This window comes from Acinonyx jubatus, chromosome B2, assembly GCF_027475565.1.
Source record: "Acinonyx jubatus isolate Ajub_Pintada_27869175 chromosome B2, VMU_Ajub_asm_v1.0, whole genome shotgun sequence".
Lineage (NCBI taxonomy): Eukaryota > Metazoa > Chordata > Mammalia > Carnivora > Felidae > Acinonyx > Acinonyx jubatus.
In genome coordinates this window covers 124504374-124522559 of record NC_069385.1, presented here as the reverse complement: position 1 = coordinate 124522559, position 18186 = coordinate 124504374, and the positions used below count along the sequence as shown (strand labels likewise).

General features: G+C 42.5%; 2 protein-coding genes and 1 non-coding gene across 8 annotated transcripts in view; all 3 read right to left on the bottom strand.

Moving 5' to 3' along the window:
* The window catches only part of BPHL (biphenyl hydrolase like), a 38251-nt gene extending 26887 nt beyond the window's left edge, over nucleotides 1-11364 (bottom strand). For 2 of the 3 annotated variants that reach the window (XM_027040186.2, XM_027040187.2), the window contains exons 1-3: nucleotides 11205-11364; nucleotides 3421-3524; nucleotides 224-390 (exon numbers count right to left, since the gene is read on the bottom strand). In XM_027040186.2, the coding sequence (XP_026895987.1) occupies nucleotides 224-390; nucleotides 3421-3524; nucleotides 11205-11311 (378 nt within the window). In that variant the 5' untranslated portion in view covers nucleotides 11312-11364. Of the gene's footprint in view, nucleotides 1-223; nucleotides 391-3420; nucleotides 3525-10874; nucleotides 11154-11204 lie in introns of those variants that run through there. The other variant, XM_015073576.3, reaches the window with a different exon arrangement.
* Nucleotides 7236-7342, bottom strand: LOC113593979 (U6 spliceosomal RNA). The gene has a single exon (XR_003414356.1). It is a non-coding gene; the product is annotated as a U6 spliceosomal RNA (small nuclear RNA).
* A 4483-nt stretch (nucleotides 11365-15847) lies between the features above and the next one.
* Nucleotides 15848-18186, bottom strand: part of RIPK1 (receptor interacting serine/threonine kinase 1) — a 39925-nt gene continuing 37586 nt past the window's right edge. For all 4 annotated transcript variants that reach the window (XM_027040183.2, XM_015073574.3, XM_027040184.2 and 1 more), the window contains exon 11: nucleotides 15848-16680. In XM_027040183.2, coding sequence (XP_026895984.1) covers nucleotides 16394-16680 — 287 coding nt within the window. In that variant the 3' untranslated portion in view covers nucleotides 15848-16393. The remainder of the gene's footprint in view (nucleotides 16681-18186) is intronic.

Genomic DNA, 18186 nt, shown 5'->3' with positions numbered 1-18186 from the left:
TGTCAGAAGATTGGCTGGAAAGGGAGTCTCAAAGTCATAACAGTGATATCTCTAGCTGGATTGTGGGATATTTCTACTTCCTTATTCACACCTATTTGATTGAACTTGAATTTTCTATAAGAATCACATGGCATCACCCTTGTAGAAATAAAAACAAAAACAAAATAGATGAAGACAGGCCCAGTCATCCTCCCTCCTCTGGGCTCTTCCCTGAGAGACCCACCTTCATCAAATCAACTGCATCTTTTGCATCCCTTTCAAAAAAGTCCAATGGGAAATCTCGATCTGGGGGTCTGGAATGTCCATATCCTCGAGGATCCCAGGCAACCACTGTGAAGAGCTTTTTATTGAGGTTCTTAATCTGAGGTCCAAAATCAGTCTCTCCACTTCCTAAAAACAGCCACTTGGTTACCCTCAGGTGAAGGATTTCATTATTTCAAACACGTTACAGTAAAAGCAGAAACAACTACAATCTTAAAACAAAGTAACTAGTTTCTACTCAAAGTTAGACAGTGGGATGCAGTCAGCAAAATAGTCTTGTGATGATAAAATCCATTTACTGGAAGGCTGACTTCCTTTCCTGGTAGAGTTCAGACCTGCCTTTTGTCTCCTCCCAGTGGCTACTTTGAGGACAGAGGCTCCAATACATTTGGCCCTGTATTATTTCAGCATTTTTGATACTTTTTCAATTAATCTTCCTTAAAAAAAAAAAAAAAGGAATTCATGAAATTGCATAGAAATTGACTTATTGATATGATATGCTTCTGGGTTATTTTTTCTTTCCTTTTAAAAAACTGGCTGTTATAGGGGCACCTGGGTGGCTCAGGCAGTTAAGCATCCAACTTCGGCTCAGGTCATGATCTCACGATATGTGGGTTCGAGCCCTGTATCAGGTTCTGTGCTGACAGCTCAGAACTTGCTTCAGATTCTGCGTCTTCCTCGCTCTCTGCCCCTCCCCCACTTGTGTGTGTGCGCGCGCGCGCGCTCTCTCTCTCTCTCAAAAAAATAAACATTAAAAAAAATGACTTATAAATGAGAGAGATCCCAATATTATCTGTCAACAAATGTATGAGATTTGGTACAAGTTATTCAAAGGAGAATTCTAAATTCCCAGGTGTTTTTTACTAAGCAAATGTGAACAGCCCTGAAGATTTTATTTTCTGGTTATAAATAAATAACAGAAAACTCAACGAAAACACTGAAATCAGGGGGAGGGCAGGATGTGGAGGGAGGAAATCAAATTAATTATTTCATTAAAACACCAGCAAACGTTAACCAGCAGAACTATGTTCTTGAGCCTGTGGTGGACCTGACTGTCAATTCCCAGCCCACCTGCGAGGTCACGGCCACTGTGTGCACACACCTACTGCATGTGGCCCAGAAGGCCAGACTCTCAAGGAGCCCAGTCTAGGGACCAGTCAGCATTTCATTTTTATTTTTACTTATTTATTTATTTTTTATTTTTTTTTTAATGTTTATTTATTTTTGAGACAAAGAGAGACAGAGAATGAACAGGGGAGGGTCAGAGAGAGAGGGAGACACAGAATCCCAAGCAGGCTCCAGGCTCTGAGCCGTCAGCCCAGAGCCCCGTCGGGCTCGAACTCACGGGCCGTGAGATCATGACCTGAGCCGAAGTCGGACGCTTAACCGACTGAGCCACCCAGGTGCCCCAGCGTTTCATTTTTAAAGTCTGCTTACTTTCTAAGAACTTGTAGCTCAGGCCACACATGGATACTGAACATCTTGCTTGATAAACAAGCTACTATTAGAAAATGTCTTTCAAGATGTTACAGGATTCTGTTACAGGATAATGTTAATTATTATAGGACTACCATTCTTCCTGGAAAGATCTATCTTTCTCAACATCAGGTAAATAAATCATTCAGGAAACCTAAGGCAAAAATATAAATGGATTTCAAGCGCATGTCTACTGCTCTGACACACGAAACATCTCTTGTGGTCCCTGGGCTGAAGAGACTTCCACATGGGAACCACCCTGAAGGAGGTGCAGGAGGTGAGAAGGTGGGAAAAGGGAACAGTTTATCTCAAGACCAATTTCAGAAATGATGAGACACTTCCTTTCTGGCACACAGGTATACATCTGAATACCAAATACTAAATACTAAAGAATACTAAAACCTTTAAAAAGTTATTTTAAGGAATAGTTACCAGTATATGATACCTGAGAAGGAAACACAATACTGGTTGCCTGTGGGGAAGGGTACTGGGTACTAGGTGACAGAGGACTGGAAGAGAGAATCTCACTGTTTTTAATTTGGGGATCAGGTTAAAGTTTTACATAAAGAAATTAAGTTATGAAAAGTTTTTTATACCTGGATCACGATCACAATACTGAAATAATGGAAATTTAAGCCGGTAACTTGTTCACTACTTTACAGATACCTTTAGACCTACACCAGTCAATGGAGTAAATCTCCTCCTTTGTTACAAAAGCTTAGGAGGAAAAAAAAAATACTAAATACTATCTAGACAAAGATGCTTCAATAGCTACAATAGTACCACAATCAGCTAAGGCTCAGTCAAGTGGAACCATCAAGTAATTGAAAATTTTAGCATTTTATTTTAGAAGAAAAAAGTCGTAAGGAAATAGTATATATTGGGATTATTTAACTAAGTCAAAACAATATTAAAGCCCTTAAAACCAAATCTGAGATGTCCTGGGATTGCTGGAAATTATCCCCCTAAACTGTCTACATGTAAATTACTTATCTGGAAAATGAGACAGATTCAGTTGGCTTCACCATGCTCCATTCATGCCAATTTAATTTTGATTTACAAAAAGGCTTTAAACTAAGCTTGTTCTTAGCTCTTATTTTAATTGAGCATATAATCAACTGCAACAGGGCAATCCATGTTTTAGCACTGGAAGTCTTGTATCCTGGAACCCCTCAATTCCAGGCACACTAGGATGGTTGGTCACTAGCTCATCTTCTAGCTTCATCTATCCCTTCTTCCCACACCCCTTTCCTCGACTCCTATCATCTTCCCAAATTGTAGGCAACTACACAGTATGTCTGTAGGAGAAAAAAACCCGGGTATTTAAAGGAATAAAGACTACATAGAGTAGAAGGTTGCCTTTCTTTTCTGAGTCACTTAAATTTGTAGCAAATATTAAAGCATTTAAGGGGTGCCTGGGGGGCTCATCAGTTGAGCGTTTGGCTTTGGTTCGGGTCATGATCTCATGGTTCATGGGTTCAAACCCCGTGTCGGGCTCTGCACCGACAGCTCAGAGCCTGGAGCCTGCTTCAGATTCTGCGTCTCCCTCCCTCTCTCACAAATAAATAAATAAAACACTTAAAGCATTTCAGCAAAACACTAAATAATCAACATTTGGCATCTACTATTGTGAATGCATCCTAGACTACACAGCATGCAAATTCCATGAAAAAACTTCCAGACCCAACATTCCAGGAAGCAGCAGGACTGCATGCTCTCCCTCTCCAGTCCGCTGATAATGCAAGTGGACACCATTCACAGCCACTTTGGCAGAGGTTACTGAGGTGCTGGAAGAGAAAAATCCCATCCCCAAAGAAAAATTACTTAGCACAAATGTTAATATGACAAAATCGTCCTTTTACATACCCGCATCAGCTCCAGGACCCTCCTCAGGCTTCTTGGATTACTCTGATGTGTGCTTAAGTTTTTCCAACCTGAAAAGGGACCTTTCTAGACTGCAGATCTGAACTGTGCCTTCATATGTGAATATCCTACAACACCAGCCCAGGACTTACCCTACAAAAGTACTGACATGTTGCTGCAACCAGTGGCCACACAGGTCGCATGGGCACATGCCTGGTGAGCTGGAAGCCAGGGGGCCAGTGTGCAGGCTGACACAGGAGCTCCACACAATGGAACATTAGGGTCAGCAACAACAGGGCAGAACTTGGAACAGATCTAAAGGGATTACCTGAACTTCAGCTGCATCGACAGAGTTCCTAAAGGTGAGATGGTCTCAGGGGTCCCCAGGCAGTCCTTTAGGAGTATGGCCTCTCATGTTCTCTAACCAGCCACAGAAGCATTCTTAGCAGGAATGCCTGTCTGCACTGCTATGGCCAGACCGGTTTTTAACATGTTGAAATATTTGTGTTGTTAAACAGCCAGGTCCATAAGCTTCCATCCCAAGAGCCCTCCCCTGTATCGTGGACCCTCCTTGGCCCAAAACCTCCGACACAGGATCTAACTGGACATGTTGGCACAGGAGTGCACCTTGGGCCAGAATCAAGGCCAGGGTCTGCTCTGACTCACATGTGTACCTTACCAAGGGTCCTTCTCTGAAGAACTGTCCTCTCCTCTTCCAGAAGCTCTAGAACGACTATGCAGGGATATATAGCAATAGAAGACATACATGGCTCCTACATCAGGCCCTAACAGCCTCCCCACCAATTTCCCAGACAGCTGAGTGACACACGGAAGGGACATTTTGGTATGCCAAGACAGATGCGAGAAGGAGGTGCTCCTCTTCTCCACACAGAATATTAAGGAATTTAAATTAACCGCTGCCTCTCTTTTTCTGTTACATACTCTTTACCCCTATTTCTGCAGTTAGTTAAAATGCTTATTGAAATGAAGCACTTTTTACAAAATGAGGTGCTCTTTCCTCTTTGGGTTTCATGTCATCGCCCATTTCAAATGAGCATGCAGAAACGGATGTGCTGAATGCAGGTACACCAAGTCTTAACACAACTTCTGCAAATACGACAGAATTGGGTGGTAATAAAGCCGGGACATAACCATAAGCTCATTACCTATAGGAAAATTATGAGGAGCAGTAACAAAGCCACTGAACAAGCATGGTGGCATACTGACACTGCCATGTTACTTATCAATGTCCTATTCTTCTGAGTCATTCATTTTTACTGTTCAGATGGCTCTAGGATCCAGATAAAAGCAAATAACACTCTAGTAATAAAGATTCATTTCCACAAACATTTATTGACACATCTGTTTTGCCCACAATCTAGTAGGAGAGAAGATAAAAGACACAAGGATTTGCTCTGCAATCTGTCGGGGAGGCGTAGGTTATGACTGAGACAAGAAGCATGAGGAGCCCGGTTGGAACAAGTTATTAGTGTTTCCTATATTCACCACACAGGAATGAGGCAGCTCCCTAACTAGAGGTGACTAGCATTTGCATGGCTCATGTTAGTGATAACATGTACCTTTATTACACCTCATGCCCTAAAGATCTTTGAGGGTCTCCCTTCCTTGGCGGTATTCAAGAATGCTTGTAAGAATCATCTTGTGCCGTGAGGAGGTTATGCACAATATCTTTCTCAATGTCCAAGTTTTCATGGCTGGGTGTGCTCTCACTAGGTGCATCTGTTCAGGGGCCCCCACAAGGGCACTGCCTTCCAGGGGCTTCCTTTACTTCAGTTTTCATGATCATTCTGAAGTCTCTTCTGCAAAAAACCTCTATATTCCCTTTGCATTTTGCTATACCTGTGTTTGGATTCCCTGTTCCAAACTTTTCCTCTCAATTAACCCCATCCCATCTTTTGGTTGCCTAAAATGAATGTAAAAACCATGTAGTCTAGATTTGGCATAATGGAACTCAATGTCAGGGAAGGGTTTACTAAGGCAGAAGATGGTTTTAGAAGGGAGACAGGGGCACCTGGGTGGCTCAGTTGGTTGAGCATCCGACTTCGGCTCAGGTCATGATCTCGCTGTTCATGGGTTCAAGCCCCACGTCGGGCTCTGTGCTGACAGCTCAGAGCATGCAGCCTGTTTCAGATTCTGTCTCTCCTCTCTCTCTGCCTCTCCCCTGCTCATGCTCTGTCTCTCTCTCAAAAATAAATAAACATTAAAAAAAAATTAAAAAAAAAAAAGAAGGGAGACAGAGACCATTATCAGGGTTGAGTAGAGGTATCTGAAGAGGAGTGAAAAAGTAGCATTTGAATTAACTTCCAAGAGGAGTAAAATTTTGAAAAAAAGAATGTGGTGGGGAGGGTGCTCCTAGAAGAAGAAATAGCATGATCAAAGGCCCGGAAGCAAGGGACATATGTCCGGGGAAAGGCAGTGTTCAGTCTGGCAGGGGTACGGGGGCAAAGAGTGAGCAAAGTTTGGGGCCAAATGCCAAGGGGGCTTGAAGCTAGGCTGAGGGGAAAGAAAATGCCCCTAGTGCCTTGTCATCAACATCCTGTATGTCACCACACCAGAGGTACATGCCACTATCATATCAGCCCACCCACTGGGGTTAATGGAGGCTGCCAAAAACCTTTCATCAATCTCCAGGTGGAGGAAACAGGGCAGAGAACTGTTTATGAATGAAAGTAAATCAAAGCAAATCAATTACAAATACAAGAAAAAGCATTTTATTAAAAAACAGAATTACTGAATGATTTATTTTCACATAAATATAAGGCCAATGAAATGAGTAAAGCATTTTTTCTCCAGCTTATCAAGGGGCTCTTGGACAGTAATTCAGGCCTCACGTTATGTGTGTTAAAAGAAAAATCAGGCTGCAGAGACCAGGCCTTTGATGGCCCTGAAATGTGCTTATTACTTGAACCACAATCAAACTCTCACATAGGAAAAAGGATACAAAACCTCAGAAAATTTATAAAGACCAAAAATGAATCTTTCAGGTGTCAATCCATCTTTACCACCACTTTCTCCCTAATAATCACGTTGCTTCTCTAACCCAGGTGTTCTTAAGCAGGTGTGCTCATTAGAATCACCTGTGGAGAGTTAAAACCATTAACTGTCTAGTGGGTGTCTCGGGTGGCTCAGTCAGCTGAACCTCTGACTTAGGCTCAGGTCATGATCTCACAGTTCAGGAATTCAAGCCCCACATCAGGCTCGCTGCTGTCAATGCAGAGCCCACTCTGGATCCTCTCTGCCCCTCACCTGCTTGCACTCTCTCAAAAAAATAAATAAAACATTTAAAATATATATATAAACTGCCTAGGACAATCCTGGGAGAGACTATCACTCAATGACTGGGGCAGAACCCTGACAGGTGCTTCCTTTTTCTATTATTTTTTTATTTTTATTATTTTTTTTTAATGTTTATTTATTTTTGAGACAGAGAGAGACAGAGAATGGGGGAGGGTCAGAGAAAGAGGGAGACACAGAATCCGAAGCAGGCTCCAGGCTCTGAGCTGTCAACACAGAGCCCGACGCGGGGCTCGAACTCACGGACCGTGAGATCATGACCTGAGCCGAAGTCGGATGCTCAACCCACTGAGCCACCCAGGCACCCCTCTATTATTTTTTTAAATATGAGAGGTTTCACAAATTTGCGTGTCATTATTGCACAGGGGCCATGCTAATCTTCTGTGTATCAGTCCAATTTTAGTATGTGTGCTGCTGCAGTGAGCACACTGACATGTGCTTTCAATAACACCAAAACTCTACTGTACTATTTATTCATTCATTCATGTACTTCCTAAACTCCTATTGCTTTGGGCCCTCCATGTAGTTTAGAGGCTGGCAGGAAAGACAGATAATTAAATCTGCAACTAGCAGGTACTATGCAGTTTGCCTAGTATTATGACAGAGAAGTTGGGGGATACAGGAGATCCTGAGGGTGCAGACATCAGACACTAAGTTCCCCACACCTTAACCGACATCTACACAGCTGCTAATCAGCCCCTTTTTATGAGAATATTGCCAACTTCCCACTATATCAGCGAGGGTCAAACTTAGATTTGCATCATCTGGCAAATTTAAATCTCCAGATGCCCAGACTGTACTAAATCAAAATCTCTGTGGTGGGATACAAGCATCTGTGTTTTTTTTTTAATTTCCCAAGAGATTCCAATAAGCAACCAAAGTTGAGAACAACTATACTGAGTTAATTTCTTGTAGAAGGAAAAAAAAATTCCTATCTCCCTATTGAAAACAGCCTATATAGGAAGGCACGCTCACCTAAATAGCCTATATCTTACCTCATATTTGCCCTTGACTCTCTTTTTCTGGGTGGCTGGATAGGCAATTTTGTGAAAGGGTTAGAAGGAGGTCAGGAGCAATACAACACAAGATCTTCCGGACTGAGGGGGCTTGAGCTGCTCCCTTCAAAGAAGGAAAGTTTACTGTGGTGGAAAGCAAGAATTTAACAGCTTGCGGAAAATAAACTAAAACTCACATTTAGTTTCATTATTAAGCTAAATAATGAACTCTACTAAGAGCTTACATTATATTTACCCTAATTTTACCTTTGAGGAACTTGAAGACTGGAGTGTTTAGACAACTTGCCCCAGTCACATTACTAGTTATTTATACCTGAGTGTATGACATCAGAGCCTTTGGCATTTTGCCCTTCGCTTAGAAATAAAAATGGGGTAGGGAGACCTGGGTGGCTCAATCGGCTAAACATCTGACTTCAGCTCAAGTCATGATCTCACAGTTTGTGAGTCTGAGCCCCACATCAGGCTCTGTGCTGACAGCTTGGAGCCTGGAGCTTACTTCGGATTCTGTGTCTCCCTCTCTCTCTGCCCCCGCCCCCCATCTCTCAAAAAAATAAATAAATGTTATAAAAATTTAAAAAAAAAAAAGAAAAATGGGGTCAATTAATAAAACATCCTCACTTTGAAAGTCCTACACATTCTCTGTATCTCTTATGTTCGGCTATTTCTGTTGTATATTTTTTCCAAAGTAACCATTAGCTCTAATAAAGTATTAGCTACCCCCTAGGGCTTGGAATTAAATGAATTTTGAGGACTTATTTTGCATCTTTTACACACTGCATTATTAGATATTCTTATCTGTATCATTACTAATTGTAGCTACTAATTAGTGAATTATTATTATATCCCAGGACTTGTACATTTATTGTCTCAAATCCTCAGAAGTGCAAGGCACTTGGCTCGGAGAGGTTAAGTAACTTGCTTACATTTGTGCAGCTAGGAAGTAGCAATGCAGCCTTGTAAACACCAGAGGCCTTGTTTTTTCTGTAACCTGGAAGCTGAACAAAGTCCCGAACAGGGCTCCAGCCCTGGGGCCACTCACCCGGACTGCCAGACAGAAGGAACAAGGTAGTGCCAGGGAAAGGAGGGTCTTTGATTCTCAGGCAGATCATCCCAAGGTTGAACTCAGAAAACAGTTTTCTTCCGACAGCTTGTTAGGTTCTATAAATTACTAATACTGTAACTGTACGTGACATACAACTGCAGGTAGAAAAGCCTTCTTACCCAGTCCTGGAACAAACCACTTTACAGACTACAAAATAAAAAAGAGAGTTCCAAACAACAGACTTACAAAAACAAGCTTTTGGAACACAACTCAAGTGTAGGTTGGGCACCGGCTGTTCTGAGGCAAAGGTTTTAAAAGCAGCGCTTTCACCTGCTTACATTGGGCTGCAGCCTCATTTCAGGATTAACGAATACCACTGCTGGTTTTCTCTGATTACATGTAATGTCAACTTGCAAATGCATTTATGAAATGGCAGTTTGAAATCCAGAGAAACCGGTTTTTCAGAGATGTTTTAGGAAGAACGATTTACATTAAATGGATGGGGCCTTTCTGCAACCATGAAATAACCTATCTTAACTTGGGTACTGGCACATAGTAACCTTATTTCAATCTCTTTCTGCAAATTGGAAACTGGATAAATTTCCATTTTTCCATGTAGATTTATACAGCTGTGAACATTGACATATTTTTCCATCTGTATTAAAACAGTCCCAAAAGTCTTCTAAAAGTTCTAAAATATTTAAAAAGAATTTAAATAAATCAAATATGAAACTCAAGAACTAGTTAATCACAACATAAAAATTTAAAGCTGGTCAGATTTTTCCCTTCTCCTTCCAAATCAAACTTTCAAATGAGAAGTTTCCACATTAGATCAACTCAAATTCTAAATTTTTTTTTAACCTTTATTCATTTTTGAGAGACAGGGTGCAAGCAGGGGTGGGGCAGAGACAGATGGAGACACAGAATCCAAAGCAGGCTCCAGGCTCTGAGCTGTCAGCACAGAGCCCAATGTGGGGCTCGAACTCACAAACTGTGAGATCATAACCTGAGCCTAAGTCAGTTGCTTAACCGTCTGAACCACCCAGGCGCACCAGATCAACTCAAATTCTGAATGCCAGGTACCCATCTAGCATTTGACTTTTCCTATAAATGGAACTGATCCATCAACAGTTAATTGCATATATATCCTGTGTACATTTGTGTACAGGTAGAGAGAATAAAGTAAAGCAAGTTTCATGCTGCTCTAACTACATTTTCTGCTTAGTATCTCTTGGGGCCAAGGGCACCCATTTTTAAGACAGGTCAGACATTTAAAAAAGGGGGAGGGCGCCTGGATAGCTCAGTTCGTTAAGCCTGGGGCTCTTGGTTTTGGCTCAGGTCATGATCTCATGGTTGTGGAGTCCAGCCCCAAGTGGGGCTCTGCACTGAGCGTGGAGCCTGCTTGGGATTCCCTCTCTCCCTTAAAATAAATAAAATAAATAAATAAACATTAAAAAAAAAAGACAGTAGGTCAGAGATTAATCTAGCTGTTTTTGTTGTTTTATCTCGAAATATGCATGAGGGATAGGGAGGGTCAGAAAAGAAAAAGGCAGATTCTTGGCTTTATCCACCTACACCATAAGCTCTGAGAGTCAGGCCAAGCATTGTGAATTTTCCCAGGTTCCCAAGGTGGTTTTTTTTGTACATTACAGTTCAAAATAAGGGGGAAAAAAGAAAAAAGGAGAACAAGAAGGTGACAACGATGACTCAGGGGCTTGGGCCTGACTACAACAGCTCATAGGTTAAGGAGATTCTCAGGCTGGTTTTTGATATAAGAAGCAGGAGACACTGGAGCCCTGAGGGTGTGAAGACACAGGGCAGAGCAGCCAACTAAGAATGAAGGGTTTGAGATTCTAATCTCGGTCATGAGTGTGTCTGTAACTATGGGCAAATTACGTTACCTCCCTGGGTCTCTCGTCTCCACAATGAGGGGCTTGGACTCCATCACCCAAGTCCTTTAGGGCTCTAGAGTCACAGAACTGAAGCCGACGCACGGCTGCAGTGCCAAGGCCAGGAGCAGCAGAAGTGGTTACTTCCACCGCCTCCCGCGCACCCACGTGGGACAGGCTCGGGTCTTGGAGCAAAGGGCGAGAGGGCAGCGAGGCTGCGCCCACGGCAGCAACCCGCACCGCCCTGCCCGCCCGCCTCCTGGCTGGCGCGTTGCCCTCCCACTGCCCCCCAGCACGCAACCCTGGCCGCAGGGGCCCCCGGAGGGAAGCGGGCATCATTACCCGAATGCGGCTGCAGGCCCAGCATACGGGACGTGGTTCCCTGGCTTCAGCACCGACAGGAGTAGCCGCACCTGCCGCACTGCACAGCCGCCCAGCACTTCAGCCATGGTCGCAGGTTCCGCTAAGCCCCGGAGCGCGCATGCGCCGGCTCCACCGACCGCCTCGCGTCCACCCCGCGCCCACCCCCCCGCACCGCCTGAGAACAAGCCTGCGCCCCGCCCCACTACGTCCCGCTACGCCCCGTCGCCAGGAAACATGCAAGCGCCAAGGTCTAGCGGCCGCCCTCAACACCCTCCGCCTTGCCCCGACAGAACCCCGCTGCTCCTGAACTTCCGGCCAGAGCCTATCGCCCGCTTCGGCTTGTCGCGCCGGGATGCTAGGACCCGTAGCCCGCCGGGCTCTTTGTGACCCTTGTCAGAAACGGGGCTCGAAGTCCCAGTGGTACCGCAACACAGATCGTCTGCTCTCGGGGTGCCAGCTCTGGCTCACGAGGGGTACGTCCCAGTCGGCTTTGCCCTCCCACCGCCGCGGTGACCAGTCCCTCCAGAGAGGCGAGGCTGCACCCCTCCCCCATTCCGCCCTTCTCAGGGAGTGGGTGGTGAGGAGGGACCTGTGGACGGAGAAGGAGGCTTCAAGGCTGGCTGCCGTCGGCGGAGTGAAATGCATTTGCTTCTAGGAATGATGCCATTATTTTTTTTCCCTTCATATTATCTCATACTCATTGTTTGGTATGGCTATTGTAAAAAAAAAAATAGTGTTGGTGAGTATGTGGAGAAATTGGAACCCTACAGGGGTCCCACGCTGCTGGTGGGAATACAAAATAGTGCAGTGGTGGTGGAAAATAGCATGGCGGGTGCTCAAAAAAATTAAACGTACAATTATATGATCTAGCAATTCCACCTGTGGGTATATACCCCCAAAGAATTGATAAGTGTCTCAAAGATATTTATGGTCATAGCATTATTCACAATAGCCAAAGTGGAAAATTGGAAAGCAACCCATATGTCAATGGAGGGATGAAGGTTTAAACCTGTGTATACGTGTAATGGAATGTTGTTCTTTAAAGAAGATGGAGGGACGCCTGGGTAGCTCAGTTGGGTAAGCCACCAACTGTGGCTCAGGTCCCGATCTCAGGGTTTGTGAGTTCCAGTCCCACATGGGCTCTGTGCTGTCACGTCAGAACCTGGAGCCTGCTTCAGATTCTGTCTCCTTCCCTCTCTGCCCTCCCCTCCCCCTTTCAAAAATAAACGTTCAAAGATTAAAAAAAAAAAAAAAGGATGGAAATTCTGACACATGCCATAATATGAACTTTGAGACATTATGTAACATGTTACGGCCATGGGGGTTCTGATACCTGCAGTATCCTCACTGGCCCATTTGAGTTTCTTGGGCAAAAATTTTCTTTCAACATAAATCTACTACATCAATTTCCTGCATAGAAGGAAAGAGAAATACAGTTCAGCTGTTATCATCTGACTTTCAGAAATCTTTGGTGAGTCAACGTTTCCTTATTTTTTCCTGAGAGGTTGACTGGGCTTTATCAGAGATCATGAGAGTTAAAAATAGTTATCTGTACAATTTTTAATACATTATCCCACTGATAAATCAGCAAAAATGGTAGCACTGTGAAAAATGGTAGATTTAAGTTATTGGTTACAATTTATTTTTAAGTGTACACTTGAGAACTAGTCCTTTATGTATAACACTATTGTGCAGTTTTGATTAAAGAGTAACTTTGTGCCAGGCACCTTATGATGCATTATTTTAATCCTCACATCAACCTTATTGGCCTATTTATAAAATGAGGAAACTGAGATTAAGAGAGGTTAGGAAGCTGGCCCTGAGTACATAGCTAGAGTACAGAGGAGAATTTAAGCCTGCTTGGTTTCAGAACCTGTATTTGGATTGTTATGTGTTGTGGAATTCACTGTAACAGCATTAGGCCTTCAATGATTTCTTTGTAACCAGATGCTTCTTTGGGGGTGCCTGGCTAGCTCAGTGGGTAGAGCCTGAGACTCTTGGTCCCTTGATCTAGGAGTCAGGAGTTCAAGATCCAGGTTGGATTACTTTAAAAATAATAATACAAAAAGTAAAAATAAAATATAAAAACACTTTCAGATGCTTCTAAGATCTTGAACATATAAATACCTAGTGTTTTGTTTTGTTTTGTTTCACTTCAGTCCTTTTCAGTGAAATTGCACTTTAACCCTAGCTGATTGCAATGGGTAAAACCATCAGTATTTCACTTCTTACTCCTCCTAAAAAATTAAAACCCAATGGGCCAAATAAAGTAAATTTAAAAATTAAACCATGATTTTTGTATTAAATTCAGTTTTGGCGGTTAGTAGATATTTTTTATCCTACAACAGATGTGACAAAAAGAATTGATCTCATTGACATGGTTACCCTTGTATCGAGAGAAATTAGAATTAATATCATCTACTTTTGCACATTGTGGCAAGGAAATTTTTACCATTCATAAAGTCAGCCTGAGCTTGTTTTCCACTGTAGTGTCACAGCCCACTTTTTTTTTCATGTTTATTCATTTTTGAGAGAGAGAGAGAGAGAGAGAGAGAGAGCATAAACAGGGGAGGGGCAGAGAGTGAGACACTGAATCCGAAGCAGGCTCCAGGCTCTGAGCTGTCAGCACAGAGTGCGACGCAGGGCTGGAACTGGCAGACCGTGAGATCATGACCTGAGTCAAAGTCAGATGCTCAACTGACTGAGCCACCCAGGTGCCCCGTCACAGCCCACTTCTGATGGAAAACACTTTTATCTGAAATTGGCTAAGCCATTTATCTTAGTAAACACCTAGTTTTATTTATATTATTATTAAAAAAAACTTTTAGAAGTAGTGCACATTAAAATGTACATCAAAATACTATTTAAACCATTTTCTGAGAAAGAAAGAACTATTCCTGAAGACCTAATTTCATTTTATGGAGCCGAAACAAATACTGAAACCACAGCAACAAGTGGAAAATATACTGATATCACAAAGCTGTGAGAGCTGGAGGTGTTATTTACCAGTAGTAACCTTAGGGTCTGAATATCTTTTTTGGAACAAAGGTATGGATAGGCTTCTCTCTCATCTTGTAGTCTGTGTCATCTCACTTAATTGATTTTCTACCCAATTGATTTTCTTGTATTGAAACTCCTTAGATACAAATTTGGCTCTTTTCAGCCCAGTTTTGACAGAGTGGGGGCTGGAGGAAGGACTTCTGAATCATGTTTGAAGGCCAGCAATGCTGCAGGCTCTCAAGGCAGCAAGTTTTCATCCTGAGAGACAAATAGCGCTGTCCAGAAGCTTCCCCTTTATACCATCACTTCCTCTTGCCTGCTAATAGCGGGAGGGTGAAAAGGAGAGTTCATACAGGAAATGTCAACCTTCATGGAGAAGCCCAAACAGTTTCGTTTACAAACACATCATTTTAATTACTTATATTTGAGGTACAAAATTTTATTTTTAGAAGGCCATTAAAAATGCATTCCATTTTTGCCTCTTAAAACATTGATCATTCAATCTCTTGGGAATTTAGAGAATTTAAATACTGTTAGAGGACAGAGGTACAAGGGATACATTTAGAAAAGCAATGATCCACCTCCACTCCCACCCCCACCCCAGCAAAGCCTGGGACTCTTTCCCTGTTCAATTTTCCTTTTGGTCTATGTGATCGAATGCTATGTGGCAACTAATAGTGAGCCTGGATATCTGTGGATAAGGGGCTGAGGTTCATTACTTTATGGCACTGCTCTTCTCAACCGGGGGCGGTTTTGCACTTCCAGGGAACATGTATGTGGCAGTGTCTTGTCACAACTGAAGATAGAGTAGGGGAGAACAGCACTATTGGCTTCTAGCAGGTAGAGGGCACTTTCAAACATCCAAATCCTCCAATGCACAGGGCAGCCCCCACAAGAAAGAATTACCTGGCCCAAGATCCCAATAGTGCAGAAGTTGAGAAATCCTGTTTTACAGTCCCACCTCAGGGGTGTGTGTGTGTATGTACATCATTTAGGGCCAGAGGGGATTTAGAACCAGAACCACAATACTGTTATCAATCACCAGTTCCTAGAATCTGTTCTGACAGCCGGAGTCACCATGCTGCATCCTTCTCTCCCTCCTGGAAGGGCTAAGCACAATGACATACCCTCTCTGTTTATCAAAGTGCAGACAGTGATACTGGATGGCCTGGCTGGCTTCAGTCTTCTGGTCTTCTGGTTCCTTCACTCATTCCTGAGTTTCAGGAGGACTTTGAATGATGCTAGCTAAAGGCACAGTGACCAAGCTTTGAAGCAGTCCTTTTTTGACATCACAGTTCACACACACACAAAAAGAAGAAATTTCTACAGAATCCTGGGGTAAACTGAGGAAGCTGCTCAACAGTGATCAGCCCCAAAGCTCCAGTCAGAGCATACATGCTCCCTCTTCATGGCAGAGGTTGGGAAAATACATAAGGTATCAGAATGCTAGGAAAGAATTTAAAAACTTAGTCAAAAATTTTTGTAGTTAACCACAATTAATAGCAATTCCTTGCAACAAATGGAAAATTCTGATATTTTTGTTCTCTATTTTTTTTCCTCCTTACTCCTTAAAATCCATTCAGCTAATTTATGGAGTGGTGATTGCATGTAATTTTTAAAGCCTGTAGTGACTGATACAACATTTGATACTGAAGTTAACAGACCTTATAGCTTTGGCATGAACTGTAGTTTTAATAAAAAAAAAACTATTTGAAGAGAACTCGCAATTTCACTGTACTCTGGTTATAATTGGAGCCTACATGGAGAAGAGAGCATAAGGTAAGAAAGTTGACTTAGTTTACATTTCTGTGAATTTGCTTTTCCTTCTCAAACAAAACTCCAGGAAATGAAATGAATAGCATCACTGAAGGTTATGGAGTATACTGAAAGAAAATTATCTTCCTCAAATACCTCTCCTCTCCCTTTCAAAACCCAATTAGGCTTTTTTTTTGGGGGGGGGGCGGGGCTTGACCATTAATAGGTCTTCCTGGTTAGTGGGTTGTTTGCTCTAGATTTCTTTCCCATGCTCCAGCTATGGGATGCAGGAGAATTTTATGCAGACATAGAACCTCTATCAGGAAGGAAAGAATTCTGAACATTCTGAGGCAGCACATTTTCACTGTGTTACTAAGTGAGATTACCTTATGCTGCCAAAGCCTTTTCTGGAATTAGCTCTGGCTGATGTGTATCAAATAATTCAGAAGGTCTATTCTTGAACACTGGTAGAGTGCATAGGCCAGCTTTCCTACTGTGGCTCCCTTACTGCCTTCTCTCATCAGCCACTTTTGGAGCATCTGGTAAACCTTTTCTTTTAGTCCATCTCGCTCATAGTCATGGTCAATTTCATCAATCTGAGATTCAGTGAAGCCCAGCTTACGTGCACAGTTTTTCCATTGCCTTCCCAGATTTTCCCTAACTGGGTCCAGATGTTTATCAGTCAGACTAGTGATATTATCTGCCAAACAGAAAAGAGAAGAAGACATAAAGCTTTAACCCATTTGGAACATTCTAGCTTCAAAAACCTGTAGAAAGAGTCCCAGGAGACAGTAAAAAAAAAGATAACTTCTAAATTATATAGTTATTGACTCATTGGGTGATGCTTTCCATGTCTGGAAGCCTATTTGGAGTGTTGATATGAATACAATAGAGAACCCCTTCCTCATAGCACATGCAACACTGAGCCACAGCTGACGGCTTTGGGAATGAAACCCCTGCTTGGCTACTAGGCTATAATATACAACTTTAGCCAGCGGCCATATTAATATCAGACCTTCCTGATGTAACGAGGGAAAACACCACTTTTGTTCCTTTTGGCATTTTCCACTTACATTTGGCCAGAATTAAGGTCATTCACCTCCTAATCCCCTGCACCCAACAGTTAACTTTTCTCTTATTAAGGAGACAGACCATCAAGTGTGAATTCGTTCAATTACAGTGACTTCCCTGGTCTTTTAAGGAATGAGGGATCTACTTTTCAAGGTCTATTTTGGGACTCATTTCTCCTCTACCCTAAGTCTGTCTTCTCTTCTACAGCCACAACCTCTCTTTCTACTCATTCTTTCTCCTTGTCCTTCATAAAAATAACAAAAGGAGGCTAAAATGTAAAATAACCACCACACACATTTTCCTTGATCCACACCCTACCTCAAAAAGCTGAACATAAGGGAAAAGACATCTCATTTTTTTACCCCTCAACTCCCGTTCTTTCCTCAGCTTCCCACAATGCAGCTTCTGTCATCATCCCTGGACATCAGCAGTCCAAAACCTCCCAAGATATTTGTCAAATTTTGTCAATACCTCTCTGGGAGAGGGATCCTGGGTTTCATCAGATTCTCAAAGGTACCTCTGTCAGCCCAAAAGTTAGGAACCTCCTATTATTAGAGCACAGCCATACCTGTTTGTGTACATATTATCTGTGGCTGCTATTGTACTACAGTGTCACTTGAGTAGTTGCAAAAGAGACCTCAGGACCAGTGAAGCCTAAAATATTTACTATCTATCCCTTGATAGAAAAGTTTTGCCAATCCTAGAGTTAATTATTAAGCTAGGTTCTTAAATCCCATTGTTTTAGCCTTGTGACTCCTTTTCCCAGGTTGTGTTTTGGGATTAATATTATGAGCCTGCATAGTGGAAAGCTGTAAGAGAAAGCCCTATTATTTTTATTACAGAGGTGCTATTGAAGGCATAGTCTTCTTTCTTTTACAGAATCCCTCTTGATGAAGACCTGAAGGAGCTATCTCTCCTAGGTCTGAGTAGTAATATTGATGATGATGTATTTAACACTTGACCTAACTATGTGCCAGGCAGTGTTCTAAGCTATTTATCCATATTGACTCATTTAATTTTCATAACAAATCCATGAGTTAGATATTGTAATCATCCCCATATTAAATATAAATAAATCACAAAGGAATTATATGGAAATTACAGAGAAAACACGGGGCAATTTTCAGAGAGAATA